This window comes from Pseudorasbora parva, chromosome 2, assembly GCF_024679245.1.
Source record: "Pseudorasbora parva isolate DD20220531a chromosome 2, ASM2467924v1, whole genome shotgun sequence".
NCBI classification, from domain to species: Eukaryota; Metazoa; Chordata; class Actinopteri; order Cypriniformes; family Gobionidae; genus Pseudorasbora; species Pseudorasbora parva.
Window position 1 is genome coordinate 10,052,465 of NC_090173.1, and position 21,823 is coordinate 10,074,287.

The 21,823-nt window shown below is 39.9% G+C and overlaps 1 protein-coding gene across 1 annotated transcript; it reads left to right on the plus strand.

The window, feature by feature from the left end:
• Positions 1-10,553: 10,553 nt before the first annotated feature.
• Positions 10,554-19,033, plus strand: LOC137048601 (interferon-induced very large GTPase 1-like). Its single transcript, XM_067426797.1, has 2 exons — positions 10,554-10,628; positions 14,015-19,033. The coding sequence occupies exons 1-2, from the start codon at positions 10,554-10,556 to the stop codon at positions 18,746-18,748; spliced, it is 4,809 nt and encodes a 1,602-aa protein (XP_067282898.1). The 3' UTR covers positions 18,749-19,033.
• The last annotated feature ends 2,790 nt before the right edge of the window (positions 19,034-21,823 follow it).

Here is a 21,823-nt window from a genome sequence, read left to right on the forward strand (position 1 = left end):
CATAAAATCTTCTCTGCTCATTATTAATATGACCTAACACAACTTTGCTGTCAGAATAGAAAGTGACAGAGTTCATGTGCGAGTCCATGCTACTCACAACAGTCTCATGCAGCTATCTCCACCACAAGGACTGCAGCACAGAGTTCGAGTCTGGGGATTGTAGTCTCCTTCACTGGTGCCAGCTTTGCTTTGCCAAGCACAAATCCGACTTCGGAGCGTCCATTTTGGTCGGTCACCTTCAAGTAGGCAACCGCTGCGATTGCTTTGGTTGAAGCACCCGCATTCACACACAAATTTCTCGTGCTTGCTGCAGAGGTGGAGAGAGATGTGTAGCAGCGAGGGATCTGTATGTCTTGAAGGCATTGAAGGGAGGACTTCCATCTCACCCACTCCGCTTGGAGGTATCCAGGTAATGGCGCGTCCCACTCATCGTTTTCTATGGTCAGCTCTCTAAGCAATGATCTCCCTTGTATAGTGACAGGTGAGAGAAAGCCGAGCGGATCAAAGATGCTGTTTATGGTTGAGAGCACGCCTCTGCGTGTGAAAGGTTTGTCGTCTCGCTGTACTTGAAAGGTGAATGTGTCTGTGACTATGTTCCAGCTAAAACCCAGGCTATGCTGCACAGGGACATTATCCGTGGCAAAGTCCAGGTCTTTAATGCTGTTTGCAAGGTCTTCAGGGGAGAATTCAGCCATGACAGCTGCACTGTCTTATGTAATCTTGTGCAACCGGAGGCTGTTGTGGAAGAGCATCTCTTGTGCCCTCTTCACCAAGTTGATGGCCTCGGTCTCTGTTGCAAACGACTTCAGAGCATCGTCGACAATAAAGTCTCTCTGGATGAACGCTCTGACATCAGAGCCGAATTCAGATTCTGCTTCTTTCGCCGCCCTCCTGAGGCAGTAGATTGCTACAGCAGGATAAGGTGTGTTGCCAAACACATGCACATGCACATGCATTGGATAATCTACAATTTCACTGTCCGATTTGTTGTCGCGGAACCATAGAAACCTCAGGCAGTATCTGTGCTCCTCCTTGACTACAAAACAGTAAAACGTGTTGAATATCTGCAGTCACAGCAATTTTCTCTTTTCTAAACCTGATGAGGACGCCTAACAGGTCATTGTTCTGATCCGGGTCTTTGGTCAAGACACTGTTCAGTGAAATTCCTTCATACTGAGCACTTGAATCGGACACTATTCGAATCTGTTCGGGTTTCTTGGGATGGTAGATGCAGAAGGATGGCAAATACCAGCTTTCTTGTCCTTCTTGGAGGACGGGGATATTGCATGTTGACTGTCAATCATCTTTTGCATGAACTGCATGTAATGTTCTTTCACATCAGGTTTCTTCTCTAGTGTGCGGCAGACTGACTTGAGTCTTTTCATGGCATAGTCTCTGTTGTTTGGCAGACGTTCTCTTGGGGTCCGAAAAGGTAGGGGTGTGACCCGGTTTTGAGTGCTATCTTGATATACCTCAGTATCCATGATTAGGGATGTCCCGATGTCCGATCACGTGATTTCAGACTCGATCGGAATCGGTCATTACATCCTGATCAGGACTCGGATATAATATTATAATAATAATTATGAGGTGAGGTGAGCAGGGGTGCCGTGTAAAAGGTGCACACTTGCACCGCGGTTCATCTCACATCTGATGACGCATCAATAATATGGGTTGTAACTTGAAAATAATGCTTTATGTATGTTTCTGTAGATGGATACATGTGCTGGCTCCTAAGTGATACATTACAACAGCGCTAATAAAAGAAAAACATGGGCAAAACGGTCTATCTGTGTAAACTTTGTTCAATTCATGCGAGTGCTGCCGTATTGTTGAATATGAGCAGTCATTTTCACAGTCATCACCCGGGTATATTCGCCAGAAGACGCGAATGAGACCGCGCGCGCTGATCTGTCTCTGTGCATCATCCGAAAGCGCGCACTCGTCTCACAAATATTGAGTTCTCTTTCAAGTCTTGCGCTTAAACAGACCAACTCACACAAGAAGTATGTCAGCATGTCCATCTTGATGAGTATCCAAGCAGACATAGTCTGAATATGCCTTAAGAGGACTTTATACAGTCGAGAAAGACGACGCCAAGCCTTCCATTAGGTCTTAAAGGGGCAGTAGCCTTTACTGCTGTCTGTTTAATGTCAAACAAAAGATAAGGAATCACTCACTACTCTTGATTGAATAGCTTTTTTAAGGATTAGTCTTTAATTTAAACAGTTAAATATGCAGCTATTTTACATTTGATTAGCCTACTTTATTCAATTTCTCTACCTAAAAACTAATGTTAGACCTATAAAAACCTGAAAAGCATTGTTAATTACACTTCAATCAAATTACACTTCAAATATTTTTTTCCCCAAAGTTAGTTTATGTCATTGTAGGCAGTTATCGTCACAATGATTTCATTTCAAGTGTTCGTTTTTTAAATAAGTTTAGTGTTAGTTAGTTATTTGATGCTATAAAAACGGCTGTGTGACGTCATGATTGACAGCTGAGATCGACGTCTTCTCTTAGTGAAGTTGTCACTGAGGCACTGACAGACTTTTTTCAGGATTTTTTGGAGCAGATTATTTAATTTAATTTAATTTCCATAACTGTTTATTTCACACCAACATAATTAATTGTTCTGCATCTGTGAGAGTGTGGGTGTGCTTTTGATATCGCCATTGTACTTCCTGCTCTAGGCAACTCCGGTCATGAACTTTTTTATATTTACTGTTGCACTAAAATCCAAAAGTGAAGAATTTATGTTATTTATTACCTGATTGTTCAAGCTACCTCATCAATGATAGCATACACTCTGGTTGTTGCTTCTCTCTGGCCTTGTGGATAGACACTAACTTAGCATATTTTGGAGCAACCTCTATCACTCATACCCTCTCCGCATACCTCAGTGCACTTGGAGGAGACAGTCTCTGGAGGCTGCTGGTTCTCACTGTCCTCCCTGCTGTTCTCGTTCTGTTCTGTCGTAGATGGGGATGGCTTTGCTTTCCATGGGGATGGACCTGGATGGAGGGCTTCGACGTGTTTGATGCTCTGACATTCTGCACATGTTATGGTTTTGTCACAGTTCTTTGCAATATGTGTGGTTGAAGCACAACAGCGGTAGCAGATGGAATTGTCTTTAAGATATTGTTTATGGTCAGCTAGCAGTTTGTCTCTAAAGCTCCTACATGCTCCTAATGAATGGGGCTTTTTGTGGATCTGGCAGTGCTTGGTGAGATCTAGAGAGTCAGCTTCAGGCTCACCTTTCTGGCTGGACTCGACGACTTGAGTCTTATGGACTGCAACAGACTGGTTGACTCTACTGTGGATGTTTTTGGGTTTGTCTCTATTTGTGGCAGGCAGAAGTGGCCTGGTGACTGATACTGGGATTGTTTCTTGCTTTGGCTTGGTTCTGAATGAAATCGACGAACACGGCGAATGGGGGAAAGGAAATCTGATGCTGTTGCTTTATCTGAGAGCCGTAGGACATCCACTTTCTCGTGTAGATTATATGGGAGCTTTTCTGTGATTGGGGCTACTCCCTTAGCAGTGTCAAGGTAAGCTAGTCCTGGAAGGAATCCATCCTGCTTTGCTGCGTACAGTTCCTGTAGCATGTCGGCTAAGTTGCGTAGCTTCGCTGGCTCTTTGTTGGAGATTCTCGGGAAGCTTTCAAGTCTGGCAAATAGCGCCCCGTCAATAGCTTCGGGGGTGCCATAGCACACTTCAATGTGCTGCCAGATAGCTCTGAGGCCACCCTGGGTATCTGTTCGGACGACTCTGTGGCTTTAGTGGTACTGTGGCTTTAGTGGTACCTGTGACGGCGGTGGCAGCCGTCTTAGAGCTGGTGTCAGTCTCAGGGACTCTGCTGGTGGGTGTGACGGTAGCTTTGCAAGCGATGTTGCTGGATGTTGTACTGGAGGTCTTATGGCTGGCTGCGTTGGAGGACTTGCAGGTGGAAGCGGATGGCTATGCAGGCCGGGGCAGAGTATTATAGCATTCTTGTTTTATATCTCTTTGCGGTGGCACTCTGTTTGCAGTGAAATACCTTTGGTTCAGTTCTGACTCAGGTTCCTCGAGGCTGTTGTCATCATCTAATTCTGCTTGAAGAACTGCTGCTTCAGCTATTGCAGGTTCCATTTCATTTCTACACCCCAATGCCTCCAATTCAGCTTCTACTTTGGCAGTTCGTAGTTCTGCTTCAGCTTTCTGAATTTTCAGTGCCATCTTCTTTTCAGAATAGGCTGCTTTGGTTATTGCTGCTTGAGCTCTGGCTTTAGCAGTTGCTAGCGCAGTGCTCCTTCTTGAGCTGCATGTTTATCCGTGTTGAGATCATGCACAAACAGAGTTTGATGCAAACAGCTCTGATCTCACCTCCCATTCACCAGCTTTTGCATCAGTCACACTAGTGGGAAGTTGCATTTCGGTCGGAGAATCCATGTCTTATGGAGCAGGGGCAAGCCACATGCAGGCTTGTTTTCTCTAGCAGTTGAAGTTCTGTCTTCTCGACAGGCGAGGGTATGCCGTTTTATTGTACTGGCCTCACTAAACGTATGCGTATTTAGCTATCCAGGGCATATAAACAGCCAGATGAGGTGAACAAAGAAAAGAGATGATGCTTTATCCCGACGGTCCTTTTTCTCCTCTCCTTTATTTTACACACAGCAGTGCAAAAACAAGCTGTAAAACTGTAAACACAAATAAAAGTACTTATTAACTCAAATTGCCTTCTTCAATCATTTCCAAAACCAAATGCAACACATACATCGTTTTCTACTAAGCATGAGCTGCCATTACACGGGACACAGAGGAATCTACACTTTGTGGCAACACATTCATTTTCTTACTACACATCTTAAGAAAACAACTAATATAAAACGGCTTATATTACACTCAGTGTTAGGCCGGGGACACACCGCAAGCGTGTCGTGAGCGTCTCAGCTGCGTGCCGTGTCCGTTTTTATTACGGCTCCCTAATTATCCGGTTAGAGCTTGCATACTGCCTGCGTGACGCGCGGTCCGAGCTGTGTAGAAAATGCGTGCATGCTTCAAATAGAAGAGACGCCAATTTTCACGCGACACGCGAGCGTGTTGGAAGCGTTTCCAGGCAAAATAGAATAGGAAAATATGTTTATATGCCATTTTGACACGAATACATATTAACAAATTACATTTTCATGTTTGAAAGGCTGTAGGTTAACATAAATGCAGATATAGGCCTAATTGCAATAATAAAAAACAACATAATTATCGATTTTGAAATATTAAACCTGTCAATATAGAACAAAATATTCTGTAGCCTATTTTGCCGTCAATACCATAGATATGCATGGTCAAGAGGCTACTGCCGACGTTGTCTTTGCTGTATCAATAGGCAATATATTTATATTTAACATGAAGTATAGGGCTTACCTGTACATTAATAGCAGCAGCAGCGCCGCGTCAGACACGCTTCTGGTGTGCAAAGACAGAGAAAACGTCAGGCAGACGCCCCGCGGATGACACGCAGCAGAAACGCCATGCTTGCAGTGTGTCTCCGGTCTTACTCACTGGCATTGCCCCCGAGGGGAAACACAACTGAGCATAGTTTGAAGAAACTTGACAGCAGAATTTACACAGCACTGAGTACAACTCGCTATGGAAATGTCGTGAACTAACTCCACTTATCTCGTTCCAAACGATAATACAAACGAGAATACAACAGGAAATAGAAACTGTACACCAAAACTGCCGTTGCAACAAGTGTCCGGTAGATGGCGTTAACGCACAACAAATAACTAAAGAAACACAAAATGCATGAATGAATGCTCATTAAGACCAACACAGAAGGATTATGGGGACTCTTGAGATTGTAGTAATGAGGATAAATTCACCTTTGATCACAGGAATAAAATAATTTTTGAATATATATTTAAATAGGAAAAAAAAGTTATTTTACATTGTAAAAAAGATTACACAATACTGCTTTTGCTGTATGTTGGATCAAATAAATGCAGCTTGGGTGAGCAGAAGATACTTCTAACAAAAACATTTAAAAAATCTTACCATTCCCAAACTTTTGACTGGTAGGAGCCTATCTGTGTTAAATAGGACAATAGCTGCTTCTCATCTCCATCTCCATCACCTTATCCTTCTTACTGACCTGCATATTCCCCTTATCAAAGCTGAGCTTTGGTTGATACAGTCTTTGCAAATTGATTGTTTCTGTTGCTCGTTTAACTTCTATCGTAACACAACTGTTTCTCATCTTGCACTTTGTGACTGCTAACTGAAAAGTTGTGCTGGAATTCGCTCTCAGCAGCAGTGAACATAAAGTCCATAAAAGAACATAAACAAGGGGGGGTTAGCCAAAAATAAAAGACATCATTTTGTTATATTTGTTACTCTGGTAGATTTTACATTTAAAATGTATATTATATTACTACTAGTATGCTACTGTTACTACTAATAAAACCAATCTTTGGGGGCCCCAAAAGAATTAGGCCCTTAGAATCGTCCTAACTTTCCCCCATTAGCTAGGCCCCTGGGTGTAGCCAGGTTATGTCTGTGTCATTATACATTATCTTCATAACTTCTTACAAAATAAAAAGTTTACCCCTAGGAAAAATTGACTTTCCTATCTTGTCAACAGGTGTGAACGGGCCGGCGGCGAGCACTCTTCAGTAGTAATGGCGTGCGCTGTATATCACGTCACATCAACGCACACTCAAAAGTAATCGGATAGTTTACATGTCAACATTTTTCTTTTGATCGGTTCATAAAAATGTTTATCCCACCTCTCTTTTAAACTGATTACAATTTCATTCAGTTTAGGCACTTTTATTCTGATTGAGGTGTTTATATGGAGCATTTTCATTCCATTACAATGCTCCATGAAAACGCACCTATTATTCGGGTAGCACACATATTCTGAATGCCTTCAGCAGAATTCAGAAGAGCAATTTTAATCTAGATTAATCTAGATTAATTCCAGAATTAAAACAATTATAATCTATGCCCACCTCTAAAATTATATTTATATATATATATACATATCCGACCAATAAAAGACAAGTGTTTTTAATACAAAAAAATTCAACCTTCAAATAATTATGTTCAGTTATGCACTCAATACTTGGTGGGGAATCCTTTTGCAGAAATGACTGCTTCAGTGCGGCGTGGCATGGAGGCGATCAGCCTGTGGCAGTGCTGAGGTGTTATGGAGGCCCAGGATGCTTCGATAGCGGCCTTAAGCTCATTCAGAGTGTTGGGTCTTGAGTCTCTCAACTTTCACTTCACAATATCCCACAGATTCTCTATGGGGTTCAGGCCAGGAGAGTTGGCAGGCCAATTGAGCACAGTAATACCATGGTCAGTAAACCATTTACCAGTGGTTTTGGCACTGTGAGCAGGTGCCAGGTCGTGCTGAAAAACCAAATCTTCATCTCCATAAAGCTTTTCAGCAGATGAAAGCATGAAGTGCTCCAAAATCTCCTGATAGCGAGCTGCATTGACCCTGCCCTTGATAAAACACAGCGGACCAACAACAGCAGCTGAGATGGCACCCCAGACCATCACTGACTGTGGGTACTTGACACTGGACTTCAGGCATTTCCTTCTCCCCAGTCTTCCTCCAGACTCTGGCACCTTGATTTCCGAATGACATGCAAAATTTGCTTTCATCCGAAAAAAGTACTTTGGACCACTGAGCAACAGTCCAGTGCTGCTTCTCTATAGCCCAAAGTGTCTTGGCCTCGGGAATGCGGCACCTGTAGCCCATTTCCTGCACACGCCTGTGCACGGTGGCTCTGGATGTTTCTACTCCAGACTCAGTCCACTGCTTCCGCAGGTCCCCCAAGGTCTGGAATCGGTCCTTCTCCACAATCTTCCTCAGGGTCCGGCCACCTCTTCTCGTTGTGCAGCGTTTTTTGCCACACTTTTTCCTTCCCACAGACTTCCCACTGAGGTGCCTTGATACAGCACTCTGGGAACAGCCTATTCATTCAGAAATTTCTTTCTGTGTCTTACCCTCTCGCTTGAGGGTGTCAATGATGGCCTTCTGGACAGCAGTCAGGTCGGCAGTCTTACCCATGATTGCGGTTTTGAGTAATGAACCAGGCTGGGAGTTTTTAAAAGCCTCAGGAATCTTTTGCAGGTGTTTAGAGTTAATTAGTTGATTCAGATGATTAGGTTAATAGATTGTTTAGAGAACCTTTTCATGATATGCTAATTTTTTGAGACAGGAATTTTGGGTTTTCATGAGCTGTATGCCAAAATCATCAGTATTAAAACAATGAAAGACCTAAAATATACCATCGCATCCCTATGACAGAATTAGTTTATATAATTTATTATTTGAACCCTAAAATTGCTGGTTTGATCCCAGCAGTCACCACCACCAGTGTGTTCTTGAGCAGGCACTTTACTCCATGCTGCTCCAAGGGGTTTGTCCTTGTAATAAGTGCACTGTAAGTCACTTAAGATAAAAGTGTCTGCCAAATGCAGAAATGTAAATGTAAATATTATAAAATAGTGCTGTTTTCTTTTTCAGATTCACCTGAAAACACAGAAACATGTGGGGCAGGAAATCAAAGGACTGAAGATTTTAAATCAAGTTATTCTATAAAGGTGAATATTCACAGAAAATCTTGTTTAAAGTACGTTTTTTTTTATTTTATTTTATTATGCCATTTTCTCCCATTATCTGCATCACTACATGTAGATATCACACATATACAACTGAATCAGTTCTGTGAAGTCTTAAAAAACATTTTTGGGACTGTTATAGTCAAGTTCATTAGCATGTTATAGGAAAATAAGAAATTGTATATAATCTGACAAAAAGGTTTGGCCCAATTTTGTAAGGTTAAATTATTTAAAGTTTAAGCAAAGGTATAATTGTTTCATTGATTTTTATGACCAGTAGGTGTCCCTGCTCCCAAACTGCTCAATTTGCAGTCTGAACAAGTTGATGCTAGTTGACAAAAGTCAGAGCCAGTCTGCAGATTTGAGCTGACAGATTCCATGAAAAATTGCGTACTTACTACGCTGTAGTATATCATGGCCATAGACTCCGATTTTTTAGCTTCAGATTTTGATTCCATTATGTCGGAGGATATCAAAAATGTTTGATATTTTGAGCCGATTTTAGAACACATATGACGCATCGCTACTGAAACTGGAAATCACTGACTACAAGCCAACGAAAATCAACAAACAAGAAATGGAGACCAAGATCACAAAGTGGAACTCCGCCATGGAAGAAAAACGTAGTCACAACGTTACCACAATAGAGTAGACAAAGAAAAATGCTGGACCAGGGACACAGTTGCAAGGGTGCCGTGAGCGTCTCTGCTGTGTGGCGTGTCCGTTTTTATTTCGGCTCCCAAGTTAACCAGTTAGAGCTTGCACATTGCCTGCGCGCGGAAACCGCGTGCATGCTTTAAATAGAAGAGATGCCTATTTTTCACGTGAGCGTGTTGGAAGCGTTTCCAGGCAAAATGTAATTTTGACACAAATACATATTAATAAATGACATTTTCAAAGTCTGTAGGTTAACAAATGCAGATATAGACCTAATTGTAATAATAAAAAACAACATAATTATAGATTTTGCCTGTGAGCGGTTCTGTTGCGTGTCAGTCGCGGGGCTGCTGCCTGGCGTTTTCTCCGTCTTTGCACACCTGCGTGTCTGCCCGCTGCTGTTGCTATTAATGTACAGGGAAGCCCTATACTTCAATATACTTCCTATATTTACTTGTTAAATATAAATATATTGCCTATTGATACAGCAAAGACAAATAATAATACTAATAATAATTAGCAAACCAAATTCTGAGGTAAACATTTGTTTACATGTTAAATGTTTTAGTTAAACTTAAATGTTTTGAGGTAAACATTTATCATTAATCATTTGTTCAGATCATACTTAGAAGGAAGAGGTTATTATGTGAGTATAGGTGACCATAAGTCTGAGTGGACATCCATGACATGTGGAGTCCCACAAGGGTCAATTCTTGCACCACTCCTGTTTAACCTGTATATGCTGCCACTGAGCCAAATAATGAAAAAGAACAATATTGCTTACCACAGCTATGCTGACGACACCCAGCTCTACTTAGCACTATCACCTAATGACTACAGCCCCATTGACTTCCTGTGCAAATGCATTGATGAAGTTAACAACTGGATGTGCCAAAACTATCTTCAGATAAACAAAGACAAAACTGAAATCACTACATTCAGAAACAATGATGAAATTCTCAAGGTGAACGCATATCTTGAGGCTAAAGGTCTGATAACAAAAAATCAAGTCAGGAATCTTGGAGTGATTTTGGAGTCAGACCTGAGTTTCAGTAGTCATGTCAAAGCAATAACTAAATCAGCATTCTATCATCTGAAAAATATTGCAAGAATTAGATGTTTTGTCTCCAGGCAAGACTTAGAGAAACTCATTCATGCTTTCATCACCAGTATGGACTATTGTAATGGCCTTCTCACCGGCCTTCCCAAAAAGACCATTAGACAGCTGCAGCTCATACAGAACGCTGCTGCCAGGATTCTGAGCAGAGCCAGAAAATATGACCATATCACACCAGTCCTCAGGTCTCAATGACCTAAGACCTCAAACAGATCACTCAGATCAGCAGGATCAAGTCAGTTAGAAATACCAAGAGTTCACTCAAAGCAAGGAGAGTCTGCTTTTAGCTATTATGCCAGCCGCAGTTGGAACCAGCTTCCTGAACAGATCAGATGTGCTCCAACAGTAGCCACATTCAAATCCAGACTCAAAACACATCTGTTTATCTGAGCATTCACTGAATGAGCTCTGAGCACTGAGCTACTGTGCTGATCGCACCTTATCTATGCATCATTTTTTAAATTATTTTTATAACTGTTTTAGTTTACCTGTTCTTTTCTTTGGTTTATCATTTTATTATTTTTAATCCTCTTTACATTGTATTCTTTTTCTTATGCATTTATTTATCCCTATTTTAATGCCTTTAATTTCTATGTAAAGCACTTTGAATTGCCATTGTGTATTAAATGTGCTATAAACTTGCCTTGCCTTGCCTTAATGTATTCATTAACAAGGTGGCGTTACTCGATGCTCACGCATCTTGTCTGTGTGAGACCCGTGTAGAAATCAAAACAGCAAAACTATTGTATTAAGTAACTTAAATATTGTCAGTGAAAGTAGTTCCAAACAAAGCCACACCAGAGCATGTGTGCTTCTTCGAACAACAGTGTTTTAATGAAAAACTCAATGTTGTAAATAAATTAATGATTTAATTATCTATTTATTCATATGAATCCGAAGCTTTCCTCTATCTACTAGGGCTGGGATAAACGATAATTTTTTTAAACGATTAATCTCGCGATTATTTTTTCGATGCATCGATTAATCTAACGATTAATTTTTCCTGTCCGATTCGGTTGCGATTCGATTCGATTATCGATTATCTCCCCATTAATTGCCTAATAGCAATTTATACATGTTGATTTAATTATCTGAATGAAAAAAACTAATTCCTTAACATTGCAATATATGTTTATTGCTCTTAAAATCCCAAAGTAAGACTATACAAGAGCAATGCATTCAATAAAATCTTGAAAACATAAAGTACACACACACACACACACACACACACACCAACGCACACACACGCACGCACGCACACACACGCACACACACACAAATAAATAAGAATAAACCAACAACAAAGAAACACAATATACAATTTTTCTATGTATGAAACTCAGCCTACAGGCTATGCCCATCGATTAAATATCAACAAGTTGGTTAATCAAATCCAGGGACACACTCATAGGGGACACACTGCAAGCGTGAGCATCTTGGTTTTTGTTTCGGCTCACATTGTTAACAGGTTGAAGTTTGCACACTGCCTGTGACGCAGAGAAAACGCCACGCAGCCCTGTGGCTGACCCGCAACAGAAACGCCACGCGCATCCGCGGCATGACAGTGAAAACAGTTACATGTAGAGTGCATTACGGGCGCCAATATTTCGTTTAAAACCGGAATAGTCCTGGGATGAAACTGCCCACTTAGAGGATGGGTACCCTCGGTGACAGATTAGACATTGAACATTTTAAATTTTAAACAGCTTATTATGTAGGTAGCCAATGTGCCCGATGCTTTCACTTGATGCAAACGTTTGTTTTTGTGATTAAAATACATAAAATATTACCACAACATCTGTCTTCCTGTGTGCAAAAATTTGTTTATGTAGCCGTGACAACAGAACGAGTGCGCGCACGGAGCAAGCGCTCTTAACCAAGGGGGTAATCTAGCGCTCGGAAAGCATTCCACCCATTGCTAACCAAGCCATCACCTGCTGTTAGCATCCCATTGACTTCCATTCATTTTTGAGTCACTTTGACAGTAAATAACTTTACATCTGAGGCGTTTAAAGACTCCATTTGTCCATTGTTTATTTCTAAAGAAACACGACAATGCATAAAAGGCTCCATTACCTTGTATCTTACACTATCGCCCCGCAGAAGCTGTTTTTGTAAAAATAGGCTAACGATTGCGTCATAACCAACGCGACTCTGTCGAACAGTTGCGAAATTACCGTATAGACCTGAGGAGACGCTCGCAGGCAATCTTTTACTGTCTATGAGACAGTCGGGGGGACGTGGAGACATGAAGTCTGATAAAGTCAAGGGGGAAGAATGGGGAGAAGCCCATAGTGAGCCAAAAGCAACGGGAGAAAATATTTAAACAACGTGATTCAGCTTTCACTTTCCACATCTACTAAAAGACTCACAGCTGTCAGACAGGAGGCTCACGTCACATCTACGTCGTCAAGCTCAGTCTGAGCCTGCGCAGTTCGCTCAGCCATCAGGAAGTGAGTGCCCCTAGGTTGACTTCATTATTTCGCCGTTGACGTCAATGGGATCGCTCTGTCCATTTCTTTTACTGTCTATGCTCTTAACACATGCGCACATGCCTGTGTTAAGAGCGCTTGCTCCGTGCGCGCCGCGCGCCAACCCGCAAGCCTTGCACTTCTGAAAGTCTGAGGAGCCACTCGTGTTGCTACCATAGATATACATAATAAATAATATACTTAATTACATAATATACTTTATTATGTATATCTATGGTTGCTACTACTCTCCAGCACCGCCATCTTTATTTTGCGTCCGACGAATCGACGCGCATACACGTCAACGTATTTTTTGCGTCGACGTCAACGATGGCGTCGACACGTTGTCCCAGCCCTACTATCTACATGTGCTGCAATAAAAATAAGTAAAATTACAATAAACGAACAGAACACGCTTACAGATTAGACTCAATATTTTGACTCATCAGCACAGAAAAACACTTCCTCTAACTCCCACTGTAATCCGACCATTACTGGCCACGTCTAGTCCGTTTGCCTCTTTTTGTTCACTTTTTGCTCAGCTCACAGATAGTTGCTTCAAAAATTACCGCGCTCATCTCCTGCACATCTCATGCATGTTGTTATGTATGTCATGCATCTCCTAGCAACCAGGCGCTTGTTTCAGTTTGTGTTCTGGACGTTTTTAAAGTCTGGTAGTGTATGATGCCAAGCTTTTCTCTTTAACCATTTACAAAGTCAGCAGTGTATGATGCCTAGTGTTTTTAAAATCTGTTCAGATTTTAAAAATTGTGTAGTGTATTCCAGCCTTTATTTGAATATTTAACAAAATTGAAAATGGTGTAAAAACTTGTCAGTCACTGTTGAAAACATTATAATCTTTAAGCTATATGAAATTATAGTATTGTCATAATGTGAGTTCCTGAAATTGTACCCAGGGATGTTGAGAACATCTTCAGTTAGTCTAACAAGTATTATTGTTTAATTTCAATGATAAACTAAAAAATTAAAATATATATTATTTATTGATATAATTCAAACAATCTGCTAATATGGCTAAGTTAAAGATAAACTTAAGATATCAATGACACAATCAAATCAATTCTGAATGTGATTCCATGAGAATGGAAATTAATAAAATACAACTATTATTATTGTGTCTTTTAAACAGAGAGAAAAGGACGGACAACATCTACAGCGGAAAAAGACTGAAGGAGAAAACATACAGCATAAATTATTTCACAGACTTCGTCTTCACAGGAAAGATAAACTAAGAGCTGGAGACATTCTTCAGATAACCGAACAGTCATTACAGTCCCAAGAATCCTGTGCTGAAGAGGAACTGGTTTTGAGTTTCATACAAAAACTACTGATGATGAATTACAGAGCAAGATACATTCATGTTAAAATTAATGAACAGTATCATACAAAACAAGGGGACTCTGACCTATCTGAAGACAGTAGTGATATATTTGAAGCAATATCGTTCTCTAAAGAAGGAGCAAGTCAATCTGATCGAATCCACCCAATGGATGTTCAGATGGCCGTGTTTCAGTGTGCTGATGGTTTCTTGAAGCAGCTGATGGTCACTAAACTGTCCCAGTGTCAGTACGCTCTGCCTCTGCTTGTTCCTGATCCATTCAAAAGAGAGATTAAGTTTCCTCTCTGGACATTCAGACAAATCAACAAGAGCTGGAAGAAAATCAACAATGATAAAATCGTCAGTCAAACCCAGCCGATCTATAAGGCACAAACTCCAATGGTGTCTTTCTTCAGGTTTGGCTCTGTGTCTTCATCCAAGTCTCAGCTGATGAACAGTCTGATCAATGAGAAACACAACACGTTCTTCCACAGGAACTGCCCAGGCAGCAGCAGAACCAGAGTCCTGATGGATGGGGTGGTGGAGATCGCCTGGTTCTGCCCCTCTGGGAAAAACACGGATAAATTCACTGACTGTGTTGCGTTCTGTAATCTACACGGTGATGCTGGAGACCATGAGAAACAGCTGGAGATCCTCACTGAAATGGCCTCAGTCAATGTTGTTCTTCTACCACGACTGGACAGGTATGACAGAAGTGCCGAAAAGATCCAGAACCTATTCAAAATCACAACGCCGCTTATTTGTCTTTTTACAGAAGATGAATCTACTGTAATAAAGATGAAGAAAGGGAAATTCAAGATTGGTCTGAAGGACAGAAATCAGTCAGATGTATCTGAAGAACTCAGAAGAGCAATAAATGATTGTCTCTCAGAATCATCATCATCTTTTAGACTTGAAGATGTGTCCAAACACTCAGGCATCAGAGTAGATGAGAAAGATGATGGTGACTGCAGGAGAGGAAGAGAAGCAGCACAGCAGATGATGAGTTTACTGGAGAAGAAACATCTGACAGAAATCAAAGAAGCATTTCTGCCCTGTCAAGGGAAACTGTGGCATCAGTGGTGTGAGAAGAACAAAGAACTACATCGACCTCGAGGAGATGAGACAGAAAGTGACATCAGTAAAAAACAAACAGAGATGAATAAAATCCGTGAGCAGCAGCATGAGTCTGACATATGTGCGTTTATTAAGCTCTTTATTAAAGAAATGAACTCAAATGACGAACATGAGAAAATGTTTTTTCTGAAATATCTTGGAATCCTTCTTGATGAATATATCTCAACTGATCTTTCTGATCTACTCCAGACGTATAATGAAAAGTGGTCAACAGTTGTAAAACTGAAAGAGAGTCATGATAAATCTGAACAGCTCAAGACTGAACAGACTGAACTTGAGAGAATATCTGAGGATCTTCAAGCTGCATCCTTTGGTTTGGAGCACATCATGAGGGAGATCGGTCAGATCTATGAATCATGTTCATCTGTGAAGAAGAACAAGAAAGACCTGAACTTTAACTTCTCATCTCTCCCGAGTCTTGCAGCTGAAATTATGATCTTTGGATTTCCACTCGAGCTGATGGATGGAGATGCTGCTCATGTTCCTCTGGTCTGGATCTCTGCTGTTCTTGATAAACTCATCAAGAAACTGGGAGACCAGAGAGTCTTTGTGCTGTCAGTTTTAGGGATCCAGAGCTCTGGGAAATCCACCATGCTAAATGCCATGTTTGGACTACAGTTTGCCGTCAGTGCTGGCAGGTGCACCAGAGGAGCTTTCATGCAGCTGGTCAAAGTATCAGATGAGATGAAAACACAGATGAACTTTGACTATATTCTGGTTGTTGATACTGAAGGGCTTCGTGCTCTAGAACTGGCTGGAAGATCAACCAGACATCATGACAATGAATTGGCCACATTTGTTGTTGGTCTTGGAAATCTGACCTTGATCAACATATTTGGAGAAAACCCATCTGAGATGCAGGACATTCTTCAGATTGTTGTTCAAGCTTTCATGAGGATGAAGAAGACCAGACTGTATCCCAGCTGTGTGTTTGTGCATCAGAACGTTTCAGACATCACAGCTGGAGAGAAAAACATGGAGGGAAGGAGACGACTGCAGAAGACACTGGATGAGATGACAAAACTCGCTGCTAAAGAGGAAGACAGCGATGCTGAATGTTTCAGAGATGTCATTAGATTTGATGTTCAGAATGATGTGAAGTATTTCGCTCAGCTCTGGGAGGGGAGCCCACCGATGGCACCACCAAACCCAAACTACTGTGAGAATATTCAAGAACTAAAGAAATCGATTATGTCTCATGCCTCAAAATCAGATGGAATGATTCTGAAAGACTTAAAAGATCGTATTAAAGATCTCTGGGAGGCTTTACTGAATGAGCGATTCGTCTTCAGCTTCAGAAATTCTCTGGAGATTTCAGCCTACAGGAAACTAGAGACGAAATACAGCAAGTGGACCTGGAGTCTTCGCAGTGTCATGAGGGAAACTGAGAACAAACTACACAACAAAATAGAAAATGAAGCTATTCATGAGGTTGAGGAAACTGATCTTCAAAAAGAACTGAAGGAGACAAGTGAAGAAGTGGAGAAATCGATGTCTGAATTATTTGAGAAAGACAACGATAAAGATATACTGATTCAGTGGAAAACATCATTTAAAATCAAAATCAAAGATGTTCAGGAAAACATTGTGAGAGAAACAAAGAGGAAATTAAATGAGATCCTTCAGCAGCGAGACATGAAGAAAGAGATTGATGCTCAGAGGACAAATCATGAAAACACGCTCTTTGAAAAGAGCAAAGAACTTGCCTTAGAACTTAAAGACAAAGCAAATAATGTAGAAACTCTGAAGAAAGAGTTTGATTTGTTTTGGGAAAAGAGCGTGAAGAAGATCATCTCGGCCACTCCTAAAATCAAAGACATTGACATAATGAGAGATGTGAGAGAGATCCTCAGTGACGTCTATGGAAGTGTTTCTGTAGACCACTGGAAGGAGAACAGGGATATCTTTACTGTGCAGAGTTATTCAGACTACGTAAAGATAAAGAAATCCATTGACTTCTTTACAGGAACTATCACAAATGCCTACAGATCAGCTAAGAATACGTTAGGTTACATTCTATCAAATGAGGATGAAGCCCAAATAAGAGCATTAGTCTCAGATGTTGCTCAGCATACAGACACACTGATCATATCATTTAACATTTCAAAGATGGGCTACAACATCAGCTGCATTCAACAACTCATAGATTACATCAAGAAGAGAGTAATGCAACATGAGGAAGTGTCAGTGCACTACGAGTTCAAGATTGAATTCTCCATGGATTTGGTTCTTTCCATCTGTAAGAAAGCAAACAAGACTATTACTGACCAACAGAACATGTTCAGGAAAGCCAACGATCCTGTAATATATGTTGAGAAGAAGAGAGAAGAGTACTATATTATTTTCCAAAAATACTGTCATGGAGCAACATCAGCTGCCATTTTTGGAGAGATCATCTGTCAAAAACTGAAAGAGCCCATTGAGCAGAGTGTCCAAAAGAAGACGGGCAGAGAACTGGCTGATGAGATGAGATCAAACTGTGAATCATTGAATGGAAACAGATCAAAACTAGAGAAACACATCCTGAAGAGACTGGTAGAAGAGGAGGACTTTGTCAAATACATGAAATACATAAAAACCCCCAAAGAATACTTCAAGAGTTTCATCAGATATGAAGTCAGTCGGTACGTCACTGATAAGTTCAGCATCAGTGTTTTACCAAAGATGAAGGAGAACATTAAACTCCTGCAGCAGAAGATCATAAAAGCAGCTCATGAATCTACTGAACATGTTAAAGAGAACAGCGGAGATGCTGGACTGTGGTTGAAGAGTTTCACACAGCAGCTCTCAGATGAGCTGATCTTCTCTGTAAAAGACCTCAGTGGAGTGAAATATGATGATGTTGATGATTTCAATCTCCTAGAAACTGTGATAAAGCAAGAACTTCCTGCTATAATGTCTGATATCAGCAGTAGATTCAACACAGAGACATTTGACAAAAAATTGGACCTCAAGTTCAGGACAGATGAGCTTCTGATTGATCACTTGTGTCAGTGCTGTTGGGTTCAGTGCCCGTTCTGTGCAGCCATCTGTACCAACACCATAGAAAACCATGATGGAGATCACAGCGTTCCTTTCCACAGAGTGGATGGAATTAAAGGATGGGGTAATGTTCAAACAAAAAAGCTCTGTGCAAATATCTGCACAAATTTAGTGGTAAGTGATCAAAATTTTCTTTCAAAGGATGTATCGTTTCCATACAAAGAATACAGAAAAGCAGGAGGGGTTTATGCAGACTGGAGCATCACCCCTGACTGCTCTGAGCTGCCGTACTGGAAGTGGTTTGTGTGCAGATTCCAGAAAGATCTGGAAGAGCACTATGAAACAACATTTGATGGAACAATTCCAGATGAATGGAGAAAGCTCACAAATCAGGATGCTATTGAGAGTTTGGATAAATACATTTAAACATATATAAACTAACAGGGCTCAATAAAACTTAATCTAAGCCACTTATCAGCAGAACACAATATAAAATATAAACATGCACTTCCAAGATACAAAGATAATTTTAAAGTTTTTATTTATTGTATCATTACTCAAAATTATATCAAGGAAAACTGTATTTATAATAAAACATCACTTTTTTATTTAAAATACATTTACTGGAAGACCTTAACACTGAATCAATTCACAATAAATCCCCCAGTGTTAAATTAACAAAGCTCATTGTTAATATGGGAACCACCAGCAGGGTGTTAAAAGTATGTTTTTTGTTTTTTTTTAATTGATACTTTAGTGAGCACTTGAGTGATAATCGCTTGATTTTTTTAAGATATACCTGATGATAATGAGCAGAATCACTGAAGGAAAGAGAAACAGAAGAACTACATCTGACTTCAGCCACAGTCTTAGATTAAATCAACTGAAGATACATTAAATCGCTCTCAATACATACTTTATTTCTTTAATTTGTCCACAGTTCTTTTTGAGAATTAACAAGTTTATATGTTGATGTTTTATAGAAAAGGTTTGGTAACCATTATAGTGACCTTCATATAGAGAGAGTACCAACTTACAAATATTTAGGAATATGGCTTGATGAGAAGTTATCTTTTGATGTTATTGCATATTGGTGTTCATACTTGGGGAAAAGACTTCGGTCTTTGGGTTTTCTTTTTCGGCAAAAAAGAGTCCTTTTAATATCAAAGAAGGAAATCTTGTTAGTATATATTTTAAAGACATTGTTAGGGATGGAGCATTACGTTACCATATTCCTTTAGGCTTATGTCAAAAGAAATATAGCATCAGATCATCAAATGGGATTAAATTAGTACCATAGGGTACGGTACACTCAGAGCATGGAAAATCATCTTTCTCTTATTATGCTCCATGGCTATGGAATGAATTTCAAGCTACTACTCCGCTAGAAACAATACAATTCCTCCTTTGAATATGTTCAAAAATGTATTGCAGTGTAAAATGAATGAATCATGTTGCTGTTTTAATTAATTTGTTGATTTATGATGAGTGTTTTAGCTTTGACTGTTGTAGGATTACACATGAACAGGCATCGATTAACCAGAGATCTGGAGACTGGAGACTCGTTCAGCACGGTGTTTATCGTGTGTACCTGTGTGTGTGTGCGTTGTTAGATTAGTTTGTGTGTATTATTATAGTTCAATAAAGCCTTGTATTAATTTTTCATCTATACAAGTGTCTTGTACTTTGTGTTTAAGTTATTGCCTTAAACTGATCGATTCTGTTACTGTGCTCATAGCAATGAACATAAAATGTATGAAATTATTACCGTTGGCCACAAAGTAATATCCTGATCAGAATTGGTAAAATACTCCAATGTCAACGTATCGGTGGATGAATAGTTGATGAGGAGTTAAAGATTAATTCCGAATAATTCATATGTAATTCGGTTCTCTTTCATTGTAATTTAATTCCCAGTTGAGTTCATTGATCAGAAACTGATCTTACCCTGTCTTTCTGAATATCACGCGTGTTAAATGTTTATTGTGAAATTGTATTATGGCCATCTTGGCCAGGAAGAAGAAATTTATTTTATTCTCAAATAATAAAATAAATAAAAAAATAAAAAAAAAGGAAATCAGTATTTCCTTTATTTGGGCAGTTTGACTCGTGACGTTTTATGTATTTGTAAATGTGCGATGCACCCCTTCTTTCAAAAAAAAGAAGAAAAGTATTGTTGTTTCGTCACATCTAGTGTAAAAAAGCATGTGTTAAAAACTAATTTAAATTTTAATTCTTACACATCAGTGTGTGAGTTTTGAGACAACACTTGTGTTAATTTTGAGATATTCATTGTGTTAATGGTTTAAAATGTGTCAGGAAGGTTATCTGCTGTTAGAGTTTTTCTTGATTGCTAACAATTTATGAAACAATTCACCATTTTTTCACAACTATAAACACAATTTCAAAACTACACACCAGTGTGTACAAACCAAACTTGACTTACTTTACTTTATTTATAAAAAGGACCATGTACAATTTAACATAAATGTTTCCATTCCATGTATTGTACCAGATTTAGCTCAAAGCTCATTTTTACCCGCAGTCCTCTGGCAGGTCAACATAAACAATATAGTAACATACACAATACATATATACACAATAAAAAACATACACATACTGTCACTACAAACAATTAAACAGCAACCATGTTGTTACGAACTTTTAAAGGTCTAGGGTCAGCACGTAACATTTAAATATTAAAATACATTTAGTGGAGCGGGCAGCAGAAGAGACCAGACACAGAAATTGATAAGGCCAATTGATTTATTGTTACTTAAAGCCGAAGCCACTAATCCATATGTGAGTGCGCTATATTACAATGCATTTAAGGAAATATAAAAAGAAGAAATACAACAAACTAATGGGGAAAAGGAACGTGGTGGCGCCAAATTAAAGAAAAGAATAAAACAGAAATAGTTCCTAAACTAAATTCCCCAAAACCCTTTAACCTTCCTAACCAAAGAAAAATGTGAAAAGAAAAACCGAAATCTTCGGCGTATCCGACGCCATAACTAAACCTACACTAAATAAGAACAAAGAAATACAAAGAGGGCGCTCACCGCTTACCTGATGTGTTTAACATTTGATAACTGCGGGCAAGATGTACATCGCGCGACCTGCTTACCTGTTCTCTATTTCCCCAGAAAGTAGGCTACTGAATTACTCTTAACTCTCAACTCTCAACATCTCACAGGACAACTCAAGTGTGAAGTTTAACACAAGATAACGAAGGATTCACAATAACAAACTCCAACTGAAACACCTGACACACACACACACTGCCTAATCAGGACACGCTCGAAGACTTTATCCACCAGGGCGGCACTTGATTGGCAGCAGAGACGGCACCTTGATGAAGAGTGACAGTCGATTCCTCCAATCAGCAGAGACCTGAGAGCAAGACAGCACAACCAGAGAGAAGAAAGGCAGACAATACATCTAATACGCTCGCAGCCCGTAACACTCCCACCCATAAAAACAAACTATATATGAAATTAC

Bases quoted from the DNA above. Each gene is read 5' to 3' on its own strand.
- LOC137048601 (XM_067426797.1), top strand. From the start codon at position 10,554: ATGACCATATCACACCAGTCCTCAGGTCTCAATGACCTAAGACCTCAA. The intron at 10,629-14,014 runs GTCAGTTAGAAA...TCTTTTAAACAG, and splicing joins ACTCAGATCAGCAGGATCAA to AGAGAAAAGGACGGACAACA.